Source organism: Nymphaea colorata, chromosome 12 (assembly GCF_008831285.2).
Source record: "Nymphaea colorata isolate Beijing-Zhang1983 chromosome 12, ASM883128v2, whole genome shotgun sequence".
Classification (NCBI taxonomy): domain Eukaryota; kingdom Viridiplantae; phylum Streptophyta; class Magnoliopsida; order Nymphaeales; family Nymphaeaceae; genus Nymphaea; species Nymphaea colorata.
Window position 1 is genome coordinate 797,413 of NC_045149.1, and position 17,058 is coordinate 814,470.

At 35.3% G+C, this 17,058-nt stretch overlaps 1 protein-coding gene across 3 annotated transcripts; it reads left to right on the forward strand.

The window, feature by feature from the left end:
* The first annotated feature begins 2,309 nt into the window (after positions 1 to 2,309).
* Positions 2,310 to 13,466, forward strand: LOC116265463 (uncharacterized). 3 transcript variants are annotated; one of them, XM_031646060.2, is made up of 4 exons: positions 2,310 to 2,768; positions 3,287 to 3,484; positions 11,738 to 11,956; positions 13,048 to 13,466. In XM_031646060.2, exons 1-4 carry the CDS (start codon positions 2,460 to 2,462, stop codon positions 13,279 to 13,281), a joined length of 960 nt encoding a protein of 319 aa, XP_031501920.1. In that variant the 5' UTR covers positions 2,310 to 2,459; the 3' UTR covers positions 13,282 to 13,466. The 3 variants fall into 3 exon arrangements, with proteins under 3 accessions (XP_031501920.1, XP_031501919.1, XP_031501921.1); XM_031646059.2 differs by having other exon boundaries at positions 13,073 to 13,466; XM_031646061.2 differs by having other exon boundaries at positions 2,317 to 2,768; positions 13,186 to 13,466.
* The last annotated feature ends 3,592 nt before the right edge of the window (positions 13,467 to 17,058 follow it).

Here is a 17,058-nt window from a genome sequence, read left to right on the forward strand (position 1 = left end):
AAGAATGCATAGTTTATACTTGACTTCATATATTTGGCTTTAGAAGAAATAGAAGCAAAAAATGTTGTGCAAACTGTCACAAGCAATGGAAGCAACTACAAGTAGGCAAAAATTGTTCTTGAAGATATTCAAATATTTTTTTTACTACATGTGCTCATTGCATTGACCTAATGTTTGAAGACATTGATCATTTAGATGTTGTGAAAAACATTATGAGCAAAGCTAAGTGGATTGTAAAGTTTATCTGCAATAAACAACAAGCTTTAGATATCATGAGAACACATACAACGAGAAAGGAATTAAGAACAGGTGTAACAAGATTTGCTCCCATTTTGTTTGTTTGGATTCTATTTTAAAGCAGGAAAAAGGATTAAGGTTTATGGTTGCCTCTAATGAATGGAGGCACGTAAAAGAAGTGAGACACACTGATGCAAAAGGATTGACATGAAATGCCAACAAAAAAGGAGAAAATGAAAAATTGTCTAAATAGTTCAAGTAGAAGCAGACTACATTTTAATGCAACTAATGGTTTATCGAGTTCAGCTGTAAATGTCTTTTATTTAAGTTCATTGAGTATATGGCAACAACAACAACAAATGGTTTTAGACGTTCAAAAGAGAAGAAAAAGGTCACATTGACAAGCTCCTAATTAGAGATATTACAATCAATAAGTTGTCATTCCATTTATTAAGATTAGTCGACTTAAAACAATTTGTTGTTGCTATTTGGAATCATGGTCAAGGTTATCTTCTCGAATATATCTGATATATGGAAAGATGCAACTAGAAGCAGTCAGTATAAATATATTGGTAAACTCTACAACATGTAAGGAAAAACATATAGAAAAAGGTCCAAAAAATGCAGAGTTTATAATTGACTTTTTATCTTTAGATATATAAGGAATAGGACTACAAAATGTTGTGTATTGTCACAAACAATGAACTCAATTACAAGGAGGTGAAAGTTGTTTCTAAAGAAAGGTATCTAAATATTTTTACTACTGCAAGTGATACTCATTGGATTGACCTAATGTTTGAAGACATTGGTCATTTAGATGACGTGGCAAACATTATGAAGAAAGTTAGGTAGATTATAAAGTTTGTATACAATAAACAACAAGCTTTGGATATCATGAGAACACATATAAAATGAAAGGAACTAGTAAGGCTAGTTATAACAAGATTTACTTCTCATTTTATTTGTTCGAATTCAATTTTAAAGGAGGAAAAACTATTATGGTTCATGGTTATCTCTAATGATCGTTGGCACATAGAAGAAGTGGAACAATATGATGCAAAAGAATTTACAAGTTTTAAAGAAAATGAAGAATTTTGAAAAAATGGAATATAAATAATCATGCTAATTGAGCCATTAGTGAAAGTATTGAAAATGGTAGATGAAGAAGGAGCTATTATGATATACTTGTATGAAGCACTTGATAGAGCCAAAGAAGCTATAAGAACTGCAAGCAAAGATAAAAGAGAAAAGTATATGTGATATTGGCAGATAATTGATAGAAGATAGAACTATAATTTGCACACCCTAATTCATGCTACTATAACTATAGTTTATTTAAATCCTCATTTATTTCGAGATGGATTGATAAAACATAGATCAATAAGTTTGTGAGGGCTTGGACTTGGTGACCAAAAAATTGATTTCTTATGAGGATGATTTAATAATAGCTAATGAATTGCTCAAGTATCTTAACAGGCATCCTTCATTGTTTCATGAAGGGTTAGCCATGAATCTTAGTCATTCTGCACATCCACGTAAGTTATAGTTTGTATTTGTTGTTTTCTTAATTTATTTAGGGCTTCGGTGGGAGATCTTTGGATCATCTTTACATATGTTTCCAAGTATAGCAATTAAGTGCATTTGATGCGGCTAACACAACAAAGAGAAATATTCTTGCACCATCAAGATTGACTGACTTGGTACTCATTACGATGAATATGCATTTGCGAAACATAGCTCCAGGAATACAAAAAGCAAATGCAAATCCTACATGTGAACTCATTTGCTGAAGAAGAAAATATAAGCACAGTTTCCAACAGACAGGGTATTTAAAAGAAACGGAACGATTTATGGATCTTTTTCTTATATGATGGAGACTCCAAAGGTTTCTCATCGAAGCACCTTTCGATCAAAGAGATGACGCGATTGCTTTCAGACCATTGTTTACTCAATGTCAGTGGCAGCATGCATGATTTGCAGAAACAAACAAAGGATTTACAGACCGTGGCGTAAGATCATTCGTGAAAATGAAAAAAAAGGTTTACTGACTGAACATTCTCCTCAATGGCCGCGTCAAGCTTTGACAATGCCCACAGTTCGCGACAGATGTGGCTAAGGAGATTGTGTTTTCCGGAACGAACATATATCTGTTCGGATATCTTTGGACGATGCTGTAGCTTCGGCGACCAAAAATAATTCACATTGTTCAGCTTCCGTGAACTATGTGTCCTCTAATTAGATCGAGCCGGATCCGTTCCCGTCCTTTTTTTTTTCTGTTTTCTAAAGTCCGATCCCTTTTTGAAAGTCAGTCTCACCCCCTGACCTTATCGTCCTCTGCTTCAGCCATGGCGTCCTCGCCAATGATTTTCCCCTTGGTTCCTCTCAGTAAGGCACTGGCTCCCGTCAACAAGGCTCCGGCTTCCTTCCAGAATAGAAACCTCTGGACTACCAGATTAATGTTTCCCTCCCACCATATTCAAGCTAAACTATCTGGTCCGGTTGCAGCGGGGAAGAGCTCCAGAGGGACCGAGGTATGATCTTCTCTCCCCTTCCCCTTAGGAAAAATACTACTATCCTGTTCAAGACGCTGTACTATAATTATGGTTGGAGTGCATTTGAAACCAAGTTGGTGAACTAAAATTAAACTGGTTGTAGCCCGAAAATCGGGTTCTTTCTCCGTTTGGATGATCGGGAGCAATTAACTGATTTTCTTTTTCTTTTCTTTTTTTTTTATGAAGAAGCTCCTCCCCAATGTATTAGAAAACCAGGTTTGAGAAAACTGATCTGGGTAATTTTCAGAGACGAAGTCATAATTCCTATACAGCAAACAAATCCTTCGGGTATTTGATTGCATCGTTAATCAAGGAAACGTTTTGAAATCAAATAACCAAACTCAGGGCTTCAATGGTCATGATGTTGGAATTTGTAGCGGAGTACTTCCTGCCCTCCATTGTCTATCCTCTTGATTAATTTCCTATTGGCCGCTTGCTGCTCCGCTGCTTGCTCTGCTCTGCTTTTCTGCCCACTGACTTGGTGCTTTCGTATGTAGGATAAGGCCGATCCACCGAGGCCGAGCTTACAGAGCTTGTCGACGCTCCCTGCGGTGGCTCCGTGGGATGATAGTGAGGGAGGCGTGTGGGTGAACATGGCCCTCTACCTCTTCCTGCTCCATATCCCCCTCAGCGTCGGGGGGCTCTCCATTGCTGCTTCCCTCCTGCGTCAGCCTCAATTCGATCCGCAGACCAAGGTAAAGTTATCCTCTTCTTTTTTGTTGGCGTTTATTCGGCTGAACAGAAGTGTGGGATATGGGATATCTACGGTGGTCAATTTTTCCTTTTCTACGGTTCTTTAGGGGATGGTTGAAAAAAAAAAACGTTTACTCAACCTCTTAAAAAGCATGTTTTTTTTTTTTCCGGAGCGTAAACAGCAGGGTTTCGTTGCAGGGATAAAACTGCATTTTCAAAATTTTAACAGAGATCAAAATAGAATTTTTAAATTTTTTTTATATACAATAAACTAACACTTTTAAATTCAATTTTTTTAAAATATGAGGGAGGCCAATCCCCCTGCTGGCCCAGGCCTCCACCCTTAAATGACAACCTAAAAAAAAAAAACGTTATTTTCTGAAAATAATTTTCCAATTGTTTTTTTATAACTTGTTTCCATGTTTGAGTGTCAAAAACAGTTTTTCTACAAATAACCTTGAGGGGGCCACATTATTCAATATCTTTTTCAAACAAAGTTTTGTTAAAATTGTTTTTGTGGTCACTCAAACAATCTGAAAATGCTGTTTTGAGATAAAACAATATTTTGCCTTGAAAATGACGTTTTGAAGTGTCATTCAAGCATGCTATGAATCAATGTTGTAAAAGGTGTAGCGTAATGGGTATCAGTCAGGCCGACCTACATGTTGTATCGTAACGTATTGCAAACAAAGCGCAGCGTATCGTAAAATCAATTTTTTAATTTAAAAACATTAAAAAATCATAAAAATAGAGAAAAAAACAAAAATCAGAAAAAATTCAAGAAAAATGTATTCAATATAAAAAAATCATCATACATAAGGAACATTCATGTATATCAATAACACATTCAAAAATAAGAAATCAGAGATTCAAAATAACATAATATGCATCCATCACCATTTTAAACTTGAAGATTCCATAGAATCTTAGGACTTAGAGCCTTAGAACTTGAAGTCTTAGCTTCTTAGGACTTAGATTACATCACAATTCATAAGTTCAAAACATATAGTTATCATCTTTCTTGATTCAATGATAATCCTCGTCATTTGCATCATCATCTTCATCATAATATTTATTTTCTTCATTAATTGCATGTATCCCTTTTGTTGGAATGTTACCAACATTCCATTGCTCTCCAACCTCTCATTCTTCAAAAAGCTCCATTGCACCTTCAATGTTCAAAAAATCAAGATCGTCCTCATCAGATTCGCAAATGGTTCTTCTTCAAGCCAAGAATCTAATACATTAGAATTGTCAAGGCTGATGGGATCAAGTTGTGTGTGATGCATCCTCGCTGATGCTGCTTCTATTTGCCTTAAGTACAACAAGAGAAAAACTTAACAGCTTGTTAAAAATAAAAATATATATTAGAATTGGCAATTTTGCATAACAAATGTATTTAATTTACCTTTGTCTTAACTTCATATTCTAACGAACAAAAACAAGGTCATTCAACTTTTTATGTTCCAGTCTATTCTCTTCTTACTGTGGATGTGCTAAAATGCACTCTAATTTATTTTACATCCAGTTGCACTGCATGTTTGGCTGAGGATTCTATTTACAAGATTCTTTAATTCTGGCCAATCAAGGCCTAGCCTGCTGCACCACAAATCTAATAACAGATGGAAAGTAAATACGAAATAGTAAATATATGAGCAGGTAGAAACAATAAATAAAATAACAATAAAAGAAGTAGATAAGATAAAGTCCTTTTTTTCTATTACCTGGATGCAAGGATGTCCTGCATCGAATTGCTGTGTCTCTCCCCATGTTATTTTAACAAATATCATATTTGTTGATCGACATATGGACAACTTTTTTTTCTCTATAATCACTTTCCAATATCTCAATACAATCCAACATGCTATACTCAACCTCCTTGTCCTTGTTAAAAGTAGGAAGATATCTAATAGCAAGATTTAGGTAGTAGACTACTGCATGAAGTGAGCGATGAAGTTGTTCAGACCGCCTTTCATCTATAACCTTCCATATAGACATGTACAACTTCTTTTTGCCCTTCAAATTATCTCTAATGGCTTCCTTTGCTCTGTCCATAGCCTCGTATAAATATCCAATCTAAGGACTTTCACTAGAGGTACACAAACCTTTAATAAGTTCACACATGATTCCCAATATTTAGTGTTGAATATAATATCAACAACCGTGGTAGCCTCTCTTTTATAGGCGTGTGGATATGCAACCTAATCATCAGTTGAAAACATCTGCCTGAGAGGATTTCTTTGTTTGACTATACCTGCACAGTCAAAACATTTGTGGCAAACTGTGTTTGTGCAAGTCGAATCAATTCAACCTCATTTATGAATTTTCTCATCAAGTTCAAGACATAAGCATGATTATAAATAAACTTCATGATTTCTTAGCAACTTTGAATGTCCACATCATATCATCTCTTTCACTAAGATCTTGAAGTATTAGATTTAAACAGTAAGCAACACATGAGATCCAATAAAATGTCCTATATTGTGCTGCTAACATTTCACTTGCAGTTTTACAATTTACTGCATTATCAGTGGTAAATTGCATGACATTCTTAGGCTCATTTTCTTGTATAACTTTATCAAAAATCCCACACAAAAAATCAGTAGTCTCAGGAGTATCAGACAAATCAATAGATTTTAAAAACATTGTACCTAAGGGGCAATATACAAGGAAGTTTACCAATGTTATGTTCTTGATGTCCATCCACGTATCTGCCATTACATTGCATCTTGTGTCTTTCCAGCTCAATTTCAGTTCATCACAATATGTCTTCACATCTCTAACTGCATTATTTAGAATTTTACCTCGCGATTTATGATAAGAGGGCATTTATTCCATCAGCCTACAAAAGCGATTGCATCTGCTATAGGCTGAAAATGAATAGAGTTTGCTACGTTAAAGAGAATGGATGTGTCATAGAACCCATCTCCCTATGGTATTATCTATTCTGGCAATAATATCGTTTGAACACATAGCTGTACGAATCTCAGGCTGAGCACCTGTAGCAGTATAAGTGGGGAAAAAATTCTTGATCGAACCAGATCCAATACTCGACCTCATAGTAGGTACTCTACTACCACTAGTCCAATAGTACGACCATGACTCCTGCCATGTCCTCATGAAATTATACTTTTACCTCTTCTCTTTTTTGTTGCAGCTGAAGAACTACCTCTATGCATGATTCCTTTCCCTTTATCTGTTCCGAAACTCACACCAACATCTTCTTCTTCAAGCTCAACATCTTTACATTCGCTTCCTTCCTCTTCATACGAGTCCCCATCTTCCTCATTTATTTTCTTTTTAATCATATTTGCTTTCATGGCATTAATAAGCTCCAAACATTGGTGCTTGACATAGGGTGACAATGGGTTCTCCTGAGAGCTAGTGCATTGAGCCACATTGTTGTGTGTACCAGCTATATGGTGTTTAAAGTGAGAGATCCCTCATGATATGATTTGCTTACAAAAATTACATATAAATTTTATCCTCTCTTTGGGATGCACCCTTGTACACCATTACCATGCAAGGTCCAACATTATATCTTCACAAAACAAGTAAAAACCTTCTTCACAAAACAAGTAAAAACCTACGATTAACTGTAGAAAATAAGAGAAATGAACGATTCAATGGTGAAAAGGAGTAATTTTTTTACCTTCTTGGTGTTAGAAACCCAAAACACCTCTTTCTCCAAGTTTCCCACAGTTCCCACTACGAGAAAGCTTCTTCACTGGCTAGTAGGCTCTCCCAAATCGATGAATCCTTAGTGATTTTTTTTTTTGAAATGGAAAAAATCTCTCCCTCCAACGTCTCTTGAAGTTTTTAGAAGTAATAAGAGAGAAGGAGAGAGGAGTGTTTAAACTTTAAAACATAACGCAAAAAATGGCCCCTTTTTTGCATTTTTCCTTGTGTTGTACGATATGGGGGTGTATCGCTCATATCGCATGATATGGGTGATACACTTAGGATACACAAGCATATCATGTATCGTAAGCGTACTAGCATCGTACGATACATATAACATTGCAATGAATATTTGAAGGATTAATTACTAATTGTTGGAACCTTGCGAACTGTTTCTATTTTTATCCACTATTTGTTAATGAGTTACAATTCGAGTAGCATGTTGTGTTCGGATGATACAACAAAAAAGATTGTTTTTGTGAAAACTGAAAACTATGTTCTGTGGCAACTTGGTTTCTTAACTAATTTTTAAAACATGGTTTGTGTGTTTCGCTGACAATATAATAATGTGTTTTTTTTTCTTTTTTTTGTAAATGACATGAAACGCTTGGAGGCAGCAGTTTCTTGGATTTGTGTTTTTCACAAATTCAATTTTGACAGTTATCTAAATATGCCTTAAATGGACACAAATTGCCCTAAAAAATGACATGTAAGAGTATCACCCAAACACGCCAATATAAGTATCATGGCTTTAATAATTGATGAAAGTTTGCATACACTAACTATAACTATTTTAGTTAAGCAAGAAAGGATAAACACGCAAAAAATTATAGAGGTTTGGAGAAGAGTATCCTATGTCATCTCTCTTTCTCTGATGATATGAGTGGTACCTTTGTCAATGGAAATGTCATTATAGACTTAATAAGGGAAGATATAACAGCACATGACTACACTTTAGATGGAACAAATCTTGTGACACTGAGATATGATTTCCATTGATGATTAGAAATGCTAGCAGGTTTAGTTGCCTATTTTGACACTGAAATAACTTCTCCTTTCTTGTAACAGTTTTCTTCGGGATCCATAGGATGAGGATGAGCATCATACATTGTTTGGAAGATGGTTCTCTTATATTCTCATGCAAACCCTATATTCCTGAAAGAATGTTGAGTTTCGATCTAAGTTGTTGGAACTGATCGGTAGGCAAAGCTTCAATAAAAACAACAGCAACTTGGTGTGATTAAGGAATATGCTTGACTGCTAGCTAGCTCATTCTTAGCAATTTGATCTCTAATGAAACACATATCAACCTAAACATGCTTGCTGTGTTGTGAAAAATAGGATGAGGCCTACACCCCTATGTAGGTAGCACTAACATTGTGACACCAGATGATAGGAATGATGGAGATAGTTACCAATGGTTCTTTGAGCAAGAGGTGTAGCCATAGAACTTCTATGGTGGTGTTAGCAACAAATCTCTATGAAACTTCTCAGCTAGATTGGGCAATAGTGTGTTGCTTATTGTATCTCCAAGATAGAAAATTCGGGCCAAGAAATGTAGCATACCCACCAGTGTTCTTGTGGCCATTAGGGCATCATGCCCAATTAGCATCAAAGAAGGCCTGGAGAGAAAAATCTGATTAAAAGTCTAATAAGGCCATATTTGAGAGTGCCCTTGATGTAACACACAATATATTTCACACCTGCCCAATGCTCAGTAGTTGGCTGTGCACAAATTGACAGGCTTTATTGTCTGACAAGGTTAGATTAGGCCGAGTTAATGTAAAATACTACAGAGTGCCAACCATTCAATCGATCATGATATGTATGCATAATCCCTTGATTTTTTGGAAGTGGACATAGGTGTAGGCAATGATTCTACCATGCTGCATTGTGAAGCAAATAGGGAGCATATTTTTTTGAGGTAACGCCAATCCTTGAGAAGTGGTCCAAGCTTCAATACCAAGAAAATAACTTACCTCTCCCAAGCTAAGTCATAGTAGTACGTGGGGAGGCCACATACCCATACCGGTGTACCCGTATCGGGACTGGATATGTTTGGATTAGTTACAGGTTGGAACTGATCCAAACCACAACAAAAAACATTGTTTTAGTCTATTTATGTTTTTTTTATGAGATTATATGTAGGAACTACGAAAGTAACATTGTCTTAATGATGTGATGATATCAATTTTCGTTTTTGAAATTAAAAATATATAATTACTGCCATACCACCGTACCAAGATTGGCGAAAACACCGTACCCGTACTCGTACCTATGTGACATAGCTCCCAAGTCTTTAAGAAAAAATAACTTAGCTTTCCATATTGTGATACTCAGTTGATCATGACATGTATGCCTAGTCCCTTGATTTTTTGGAAGTGGACATAGGTGTAGGTGATGATTTTGCACCTACCATGTTTGCATTGTGAAGCAAATAGAGAGCATATTTTTTTGAGATAATACCAATCCTTGAGAAGTGGTTCGAGCTTCAATACCAACAAAATAACTTAGCTCTCCCAAGACTTTAAGAGAAATTTTGTGCCCCAACTGAGAACTACTTGTTAAGGAACAGTAGCGTTTAGCCTTGAAGCTGGCCTCGCAACACTAAAAATAATAATAAAAATTGGACAACTAATTACATCAACCCACCATGCTCTAGTTAGTTGGCTAGTCAACTTATATATTAAGTCCTTGCTGTAGAGAAATTGGCAAACCAGCAGCTTAAAGCACTGAAGATGCCTTTAATTTGCCAAAAAAGTGGTTCCTAGACTTCTAAGGGCATTTTCTTAGTGGCTCTAAAGGTAATTAAGAATATTTTTAAATGTACATACTTGCTTCAATTTTTTTATGTGGACCATTCATGTGGCCTTTCAAACCATACCTTCGTAAGTCATATCCATGTATAGTTTGAGTGAAATGTAACAATATACATGGGTGATTATCGTCCATTTAATTGGAATTTGTGTTCAAATTTCATATATGCCACAATTGCTTATGAAGGGTATGAAACACTGGGTGGTGTTTCTTGTTTGAAACATACAATTTAAAAGTCAAATTATAGAAAGTTAGGTTTAATGTTGCCAGGGATCTTCATGGTGAACCCGAAAATATCTCATTCATATATAAAACCTTGAAACAACTGCGCTTTTTTTATATTGGATGCAGTTACCGATACAAGATCTGCAAGTATGTTCATTGTGTAGAGTAATTTTCTTTTTGCTATCCATTGGCAAACTTTTGATTTCTTCCTTTTAAGAATTGATATTCGTTGGAGCCTTCCTTTCTTCATCAATATTTGGCCTTGTTTGGAGTGCAGATTCAATGGTTTGAGACTTAAAACCTTGCAATCCGCTTCTCATGTTTTTTGAGATGATAGAGTCGATAAATCTTTTGCTATAGCAGCTATGACAGTCATATTTTTGTGGCGAACTTCTCAAAATTTTCTTGACTATTTTCTTTTCTTCAATTTTGTCACAATAGCTCCTTATTTGATTTACGTTTTCAATAACTTTAGAAAAGAATCCTTTAATAGATTTATTGCCCTTCATAGAGAATGTCTCAAAATGTCTCCATAATCCTTGAAGCTTGATGAAGATGATTTTCTTGGAGCTTGGAATTCATTTTTTAAGCTTTTCCAAGCTTTTTTGGATGAAGTTGAATTCATAATCTGAGGCAATATTTCATTACTTACCACAAGCTGGATACATAGAGGTGCCTTTGCATATTTCTTCTTGTTAACCTTGAATTCTTTTTGTTTGGATGATGTCCATGATGCAAGAATCACATCATCTGATGGTTCCTCTTACCACTTTGAATGATCTCCTATAGCTCATGTTAGGCATGTAGAGTCTTCATTTTTAGACTACAAAATCCATAGCCTTCACCATAAAAAACTGGCACTTGCAATTGAGAAAGATTGGTGGCAGAGTTATTTGCATTCACCATCATAATTTCAACAATGATGTAGTCTCCTTCAATCTGGCTCTAACACCATTTATTGGAATTTTTCAGTATTTTAATTGGATGAACAAAAACAAAAAAAGAATGGTTGCACAAGAATGAAATTGAGAAGAATAGGGGCAAGAAAGACTTTCTTACACTTATACAAGTGCACTAAAAAACTATTATTTTATTGAACATGAGCCAATGGAAATGATTTGCAAAACGAGAGGTGGGCTATTTATAGTGCCCACAAAGAATGGATAGTACAACATTGTTACAAAAGGGTGTACCTTTTTATATGAAGCATGACACCTCTTTGGTAAATCACAAAGAGGTTTAAAGTTGCAATTCTTCACAAATGTGTCACCTGAAAGTAACATTTCATTTTAGATGCCTCTTCACTTTTTTCTGGATATGGATTTTGGATATCAAATCCAAAATATATTACAAATTAATATTTTAACAACTTCAATGACTAAATTCATTTTCAATTCTAGAGAATTTTTATGAAAATTTTTAACTTCCTTCTCTTTAATGTTAGTTTTATTAGATGCATGTTTTATCAAAAGTAAAGATGTACTTGGATCTCCTAATGACATGGAGTGATCAATCCTAGTTCATATTTGTAGGTGCTGTCTCTTCTCATTGCAGTATCATTGGAGTTGGTTGCTGCTCTTGCCCTGCTAAGACATACAGCAAATCCGTGCTTCAAATTTATGAGCCTCTTCCAAGGGAATGTTTTGAAAGAAAGGAACACTTTAAAACCATCAGTTGTTGGTCTGGGACTTCTAATATCCTTTGCCATATTGACATCCATGATTGCTGATTACTTTGACATGGGTTCCAAGGTTTGCACCTCTTTCTAACAATCTCATTGTGAAGAAATTTACCCTTTTTAGCATGTGGATAATCTGGTTAAATTTTGCCCAAGGAAAAGAAAGAAGTTCAAATCTTTGAGGCATACTTGAAAATAAAACTGAACTAAAATGCTTACAAATAAGTGATTTTGTGGAGATTATTAATGATATAATATCTTATTATATTGGGGTGCCAAGTAACCAGCAGTAATATGTTTATTAGAAAGATATCCTCTTGATAAACTTTGATTCTCTTACTGATATTACACAAACACACACGTAAAAGGACAATTCAATCCTATCTGATATCAATGTTGCATCGGATGGTTAAAAATTTGTTAAAAAATAGTAACTACATTGACATTAATGACAATTATGATGCGGCAACAATCTGTGGTAGTTTTGTCGATGATTCATGGTTTTTTCAGGAAACAAATTTTTAAGTTTTAGCCATGCAGCAACTGGCCATACGACATTCTACAGCAGTAAATACACTGGATGATAGATGAATTTTAATTTTTAGCCATCTGACGTCTAGCAGAGAGAGAGAAAGAGAGGTTGTGTGTCATATGTGTATATATGCACACACATGCACAACTTTTTATAACTACATATCAACATTTTGAAGAATTTTGTGTCTTACTCACAATACCATGGATATTGGCATGTGCACTCATACTCGCATCTATTTGACTTAGACAATAGCATAGTTGAAAAAAAGAATTACATGGAATATTTGATATGAAGAGGCAGCACGTATAGGCATTTCAAGAAAGCATGACATGTGAAATATACATTGGTAAGATCTATGCTATGTATGTATGAGGCTTGTAGTTTCTCCCTATTCTTTTTAATCTCTTGAGCTCGTTCATATTCATGTCAATGATTACATCAAAATGTAAAAATGATAGCTAACCCAATATCATGAGCTCTAGTTGCATAGCAGTTGTTCTACTTTGTTACTTTAGCTCTATGATTTATAATGTTGGTGCCAAATTAATAGGCAACTTTATATGGGGTTAAGTCATTTGATAATTGCACTTAAATGGTCATTTTAAATCTTGATATTATCTTAATTTCAGTTCATGCAACCTTTTAAACATGCAGGAGATAAGAAACCCAATACTGAAGGAGATTCTATTGAGTGGCTCAATATCTCAGTTAGCATGCATAATTCTCTATTGCTTTATTGCTCCTTTACTAGAAGAAATGGTCTACAGGGGATTCCTTTTGACATCAATTGCATCATCAATGACATGGCCGTCAGCAGTTGTGATCAGTTCATTGTTCTTCACCGTAGCACATTTTTCCGTTGATGGATCTTTGCAGCTATTCATCATTGGTTGCATTCTTGGGGGTTCCTATTGTTTGTCTGGCAACTTACTGGTCCCTTTGACCATTCATTCCTTATACAATGCCTCTGTTCTATTAGATACCACCTTCTCTTGAAGCAAATTAATGGTGCAGAAGATTAAATGAAGAAGCTATATATCATTAAATATATCTCCTCTTCTTTCTCTAGCCTCACATGCACACACACACAGATATATATATAGATAATCCCCTCAATTTATTGAAAAAAAATTAAAATACTTTTGCACAATGCAAATGTGAAGCTCTGATTTGAAGGAAAACCACCTTGACACGTTCACTACTAGCACTGATTCAACTCAGTTCGTCACAGCTGAAGCAACATCAGCTTCACCCATCACAACATTTGTGAAGCCTTGACGTCAAGACAAAACATCGATGGTTTGTTTGCTTCCCCTATCACAATCTATCACAATAGAATTCATTGAAGCTTGTCAAGTTCAGATCCGAAGCAAAATTATTGACAACAGCATAGCAAGTAATGAGAGAGAGAGAGAAAGAGAACGAGTGAGAAAGAGAGAGAGTGCAATCCTTATGTGGTTCAATTTAAGAGCCAATATCCACAGGAGACCGATCAATTTTCCTTATTGTTCATATTGTCACTACAATCAGTGAAGGACGAACATAAGGAGGTTTCCAAAAATGTTGCACTGATGAGCGATGGAATGGGCTGTTGCTTAATGTTCCCAAAGTCTTCATGCAATTTTTTTCCATGTCAAATTAAAGTTATTGACCTCTTCATGATTGCTGCATTTCTAACAGTCCCCATCAAGTGGGCTGTAAATGTTGTGACATCCCGGCTTACTCATTGCAGCTTGAAGCTTCACCTTGGTAGCTCCTTTGATCAATACATCAGCGACTCGATTGAAGCCTTTTATATGTGGAGTTCTAATATCACCTAATGTGACTTTTTCTCAGACATAATGATGATCAATTTCAATATACTTGGTTGCCTCATGAAAAAAAGGATTTGTAGGGATGTATATAGCTACCTTGTTGTCACATAACATGTCCATTGGCTTTTTGTCTTGACACCCAACTCTTCAATTAAGTTCTTTGTTCATATAAGTTCAGTTGCCCCTGATGCAATTTTTCAGTGTTCAACTTCAGTACTAGACTTGGCTATAACTCTTTTGTTTTTTTTTTCTCTTCCAAGCCACTAGATTTTAACCTACCAAGAAGCAATATCCCATAGCAGATCTTCTATCACTAGCATCATATGATCAATCAGCATTTGTGAAGCTGATAAAGTCAATGTTCTTATTCCTTTCATACTAGAGACCTTGATCGGGCGAACCTTTCGCATATCTAAGGACGTAGTCAGCTGCCTTCATGTGTGATTTCCTTTGCCATGCATGTACTTGCCTATAATATTCAAAACATAAGAAATGTCAGATAGTGTAGCAGATAAATATATTAGCTTACCAACAAGCCATTGGAACCTCTCTTTTCCAAGTTAATGTTCATTGTCAAATGGTCCAATTTTGAAATTTGTATCAATACCCAAAAAGTATTTAAGTTTACCTTGATTCTTTATGTCAAAGGTTTTCTTTCAGTAGATCTTCAGATTCTAAATGCTTTCAGTATCATTTCCAGCTACCACAATGTCATCCACATAGATTAGGACAACAATAATGCTTTCTCTTTGCTTTTTAACAAATAAAGTGTTGTTAGTGTGACACTTAGTACCCTATTTTTTCTAATGCTTGGTTACACTTTATGTACAAAGTTCTAGGAGATTGCGTTAGACCGTATATGGAGTACTGAGCTTGCATACACAACCTTTTCCTTCTTCAGGGTGTCCATGTGTAGATTTCCTTGCTCAATTTTCCTTGTAGGAATGCATTTTTTACGTATAATTGGTGAATACTTCAATTGGCTGCAAGAAATAAAGAGTAAACGGCCTATTCATCTTTGTGACTCAAGCAAAAAGCTTCTTCAGAATCTAGGCCCTTAGTCTATAACCCTTTAGCTACTAGTCATGCCTTGTATCTTTCTATGGTCCCATAACGTTTATATTTCATTTTATATTGCCATTTTGCATCCCACTATGCTTGTGTTTTTGGGTGCAACAACTAAGTCTATGTATTATTTTGTCTTAAAGCTTCTAGCTCCTTATCAATTGTTTTTCTCCATTTTTAGGATCTTTCTGAGCCTCTTGAAAAGTTTTGGGCTATTGAATTTTGTCGAGATTCCTAATGACCTTGGCATGGTCAGATGAGACCTTGTCATATGTTACATATTTGTTGATAGAATATATTTCATCATCGGCTATATGTGTAGGATCACGTCTGATTTTTTCTGATCTTTTAATAGATTTTGAGGGGGTTTGAACATCATCAGTAGTAGTCACATGTTCATATTCATCAATAGGGCTCTCATTTTCTGATTGAGTCCCTCTATTTATTTCATGTACATCAATAAGGTAAGAAACAAGCCATCATAGTTATGCATGGTAGGAGAGCTTGGTGATCCCTTTTACCATCATAATTGATGTCAAATATGACAGTTTCACTAAAACGAAGGTCACGAGAAATATAGACTTTCTAAGTAACAGGGTTGTAACAAACATATCCCTTGCTTTCCATGTCATAGCTGACAAAGATGCATTTTATAGAATGAGGGCTCAGCTTGATTTTGTTTTATTGATGTTGCCACACACCGAAATATCCACACATCTAACATGAGTAGCATATTTGAACCGCTTGTTAGAGCCTTGTTAATAACATAACACATAATAGAAATGACATATTTCTAATAATTCTTAGGTACATTTATTTGGAATAAAAAGCTTCTGGCAAACTCTAGAAAGTGTCCATTTTTTGTCTCAGATACAGCATTTTGTTGACGTGTATCTATACAAGACATATCGTGCTTTACACCATGTTCAGCAAAAAAAAAAAAAATTGAAATCAACATTTTTTTACTCAGTGCTGTTGTCAGATCTAAAACATTTTATTTTCAAATTGTACCAAGTCACAACCATCCTATAAAAGGTTTTAAAATGAAAAAACACTTCAGACTTATTCTTCATAAAAAATCCACGTAGCCCTAGAGAAATCATCAGCAAACATGACATAAGTGAAATCCACCCATACAACCAATGGGTGTAGGCCCCCCAAACATCATTATGAATCAACTCAAATGGGTTTTTGCTAATAGATTATATAAATAAAAATTTTGGTCTAGTCGTCCTTGCAAATTTGCAAATGTCACAATCATAATCATTAAAGCATAGTTTAGGAAATAAATATTCTAAAACTCTAGATAGTAGATAGCCCACATGCCAGTGCCAGATTTCTGCAACATCAGCCGAATCATGCTCAAAAATTGATCTTGGGTGCTTAGACAATAAAGCCCGTCGATGAGTTTTCCATCATCAATCATCTTATGAGTAATGCAATCCTAAAAAACAAACAATTGTAGCACAAAAACTACATTGCAATTTAGTTCCTTGGAGTTCTAGCAAACAAACAGTAATTTGGAGTAAACTTAGGCATAACGAGTAAAGCACTAGTTTGTTTCCAGTTCAAAAAATTTATTCAACCACTTCTCTTCCTGGCCATGGGAGCCCCATTAGCTTCTGCAACATGTCCAATATATTTCGTGTTATAGAAAGAATTTAAACTAGATGACTCATTGGCCATGTGATCAGTGGTATTAAGAGTAAACTCATTGTTGATAGTGGGGAATGTACCTGATTTGTCTCTACCCTTGCCAAT

Bases quoted from the DNA above. Each gene is read 5' to 3' on its own strand.
- LOC116265463 (XM_031646059.2), top strand. From the start codon at position 2,460: ATGTGTCCTCTAATTAGATCGAGCCGGATCCGTTCCCGTCCTTTTTTT. The intron at 2,769-3,286 runs GTATGATCTTCT...TTTCGTATGTAG, and splicing joins AGAGCTCCAGAGGGACCGAG to GATAAGGCCGATCCACCGAG. The intron at 11,957-13,072 runs GTTTGCACCTCT...TTAAACATGCAG, and splicing joins ACTTTGACATGGGTTCCAAG to GAGATAAGAAACCCAATACT.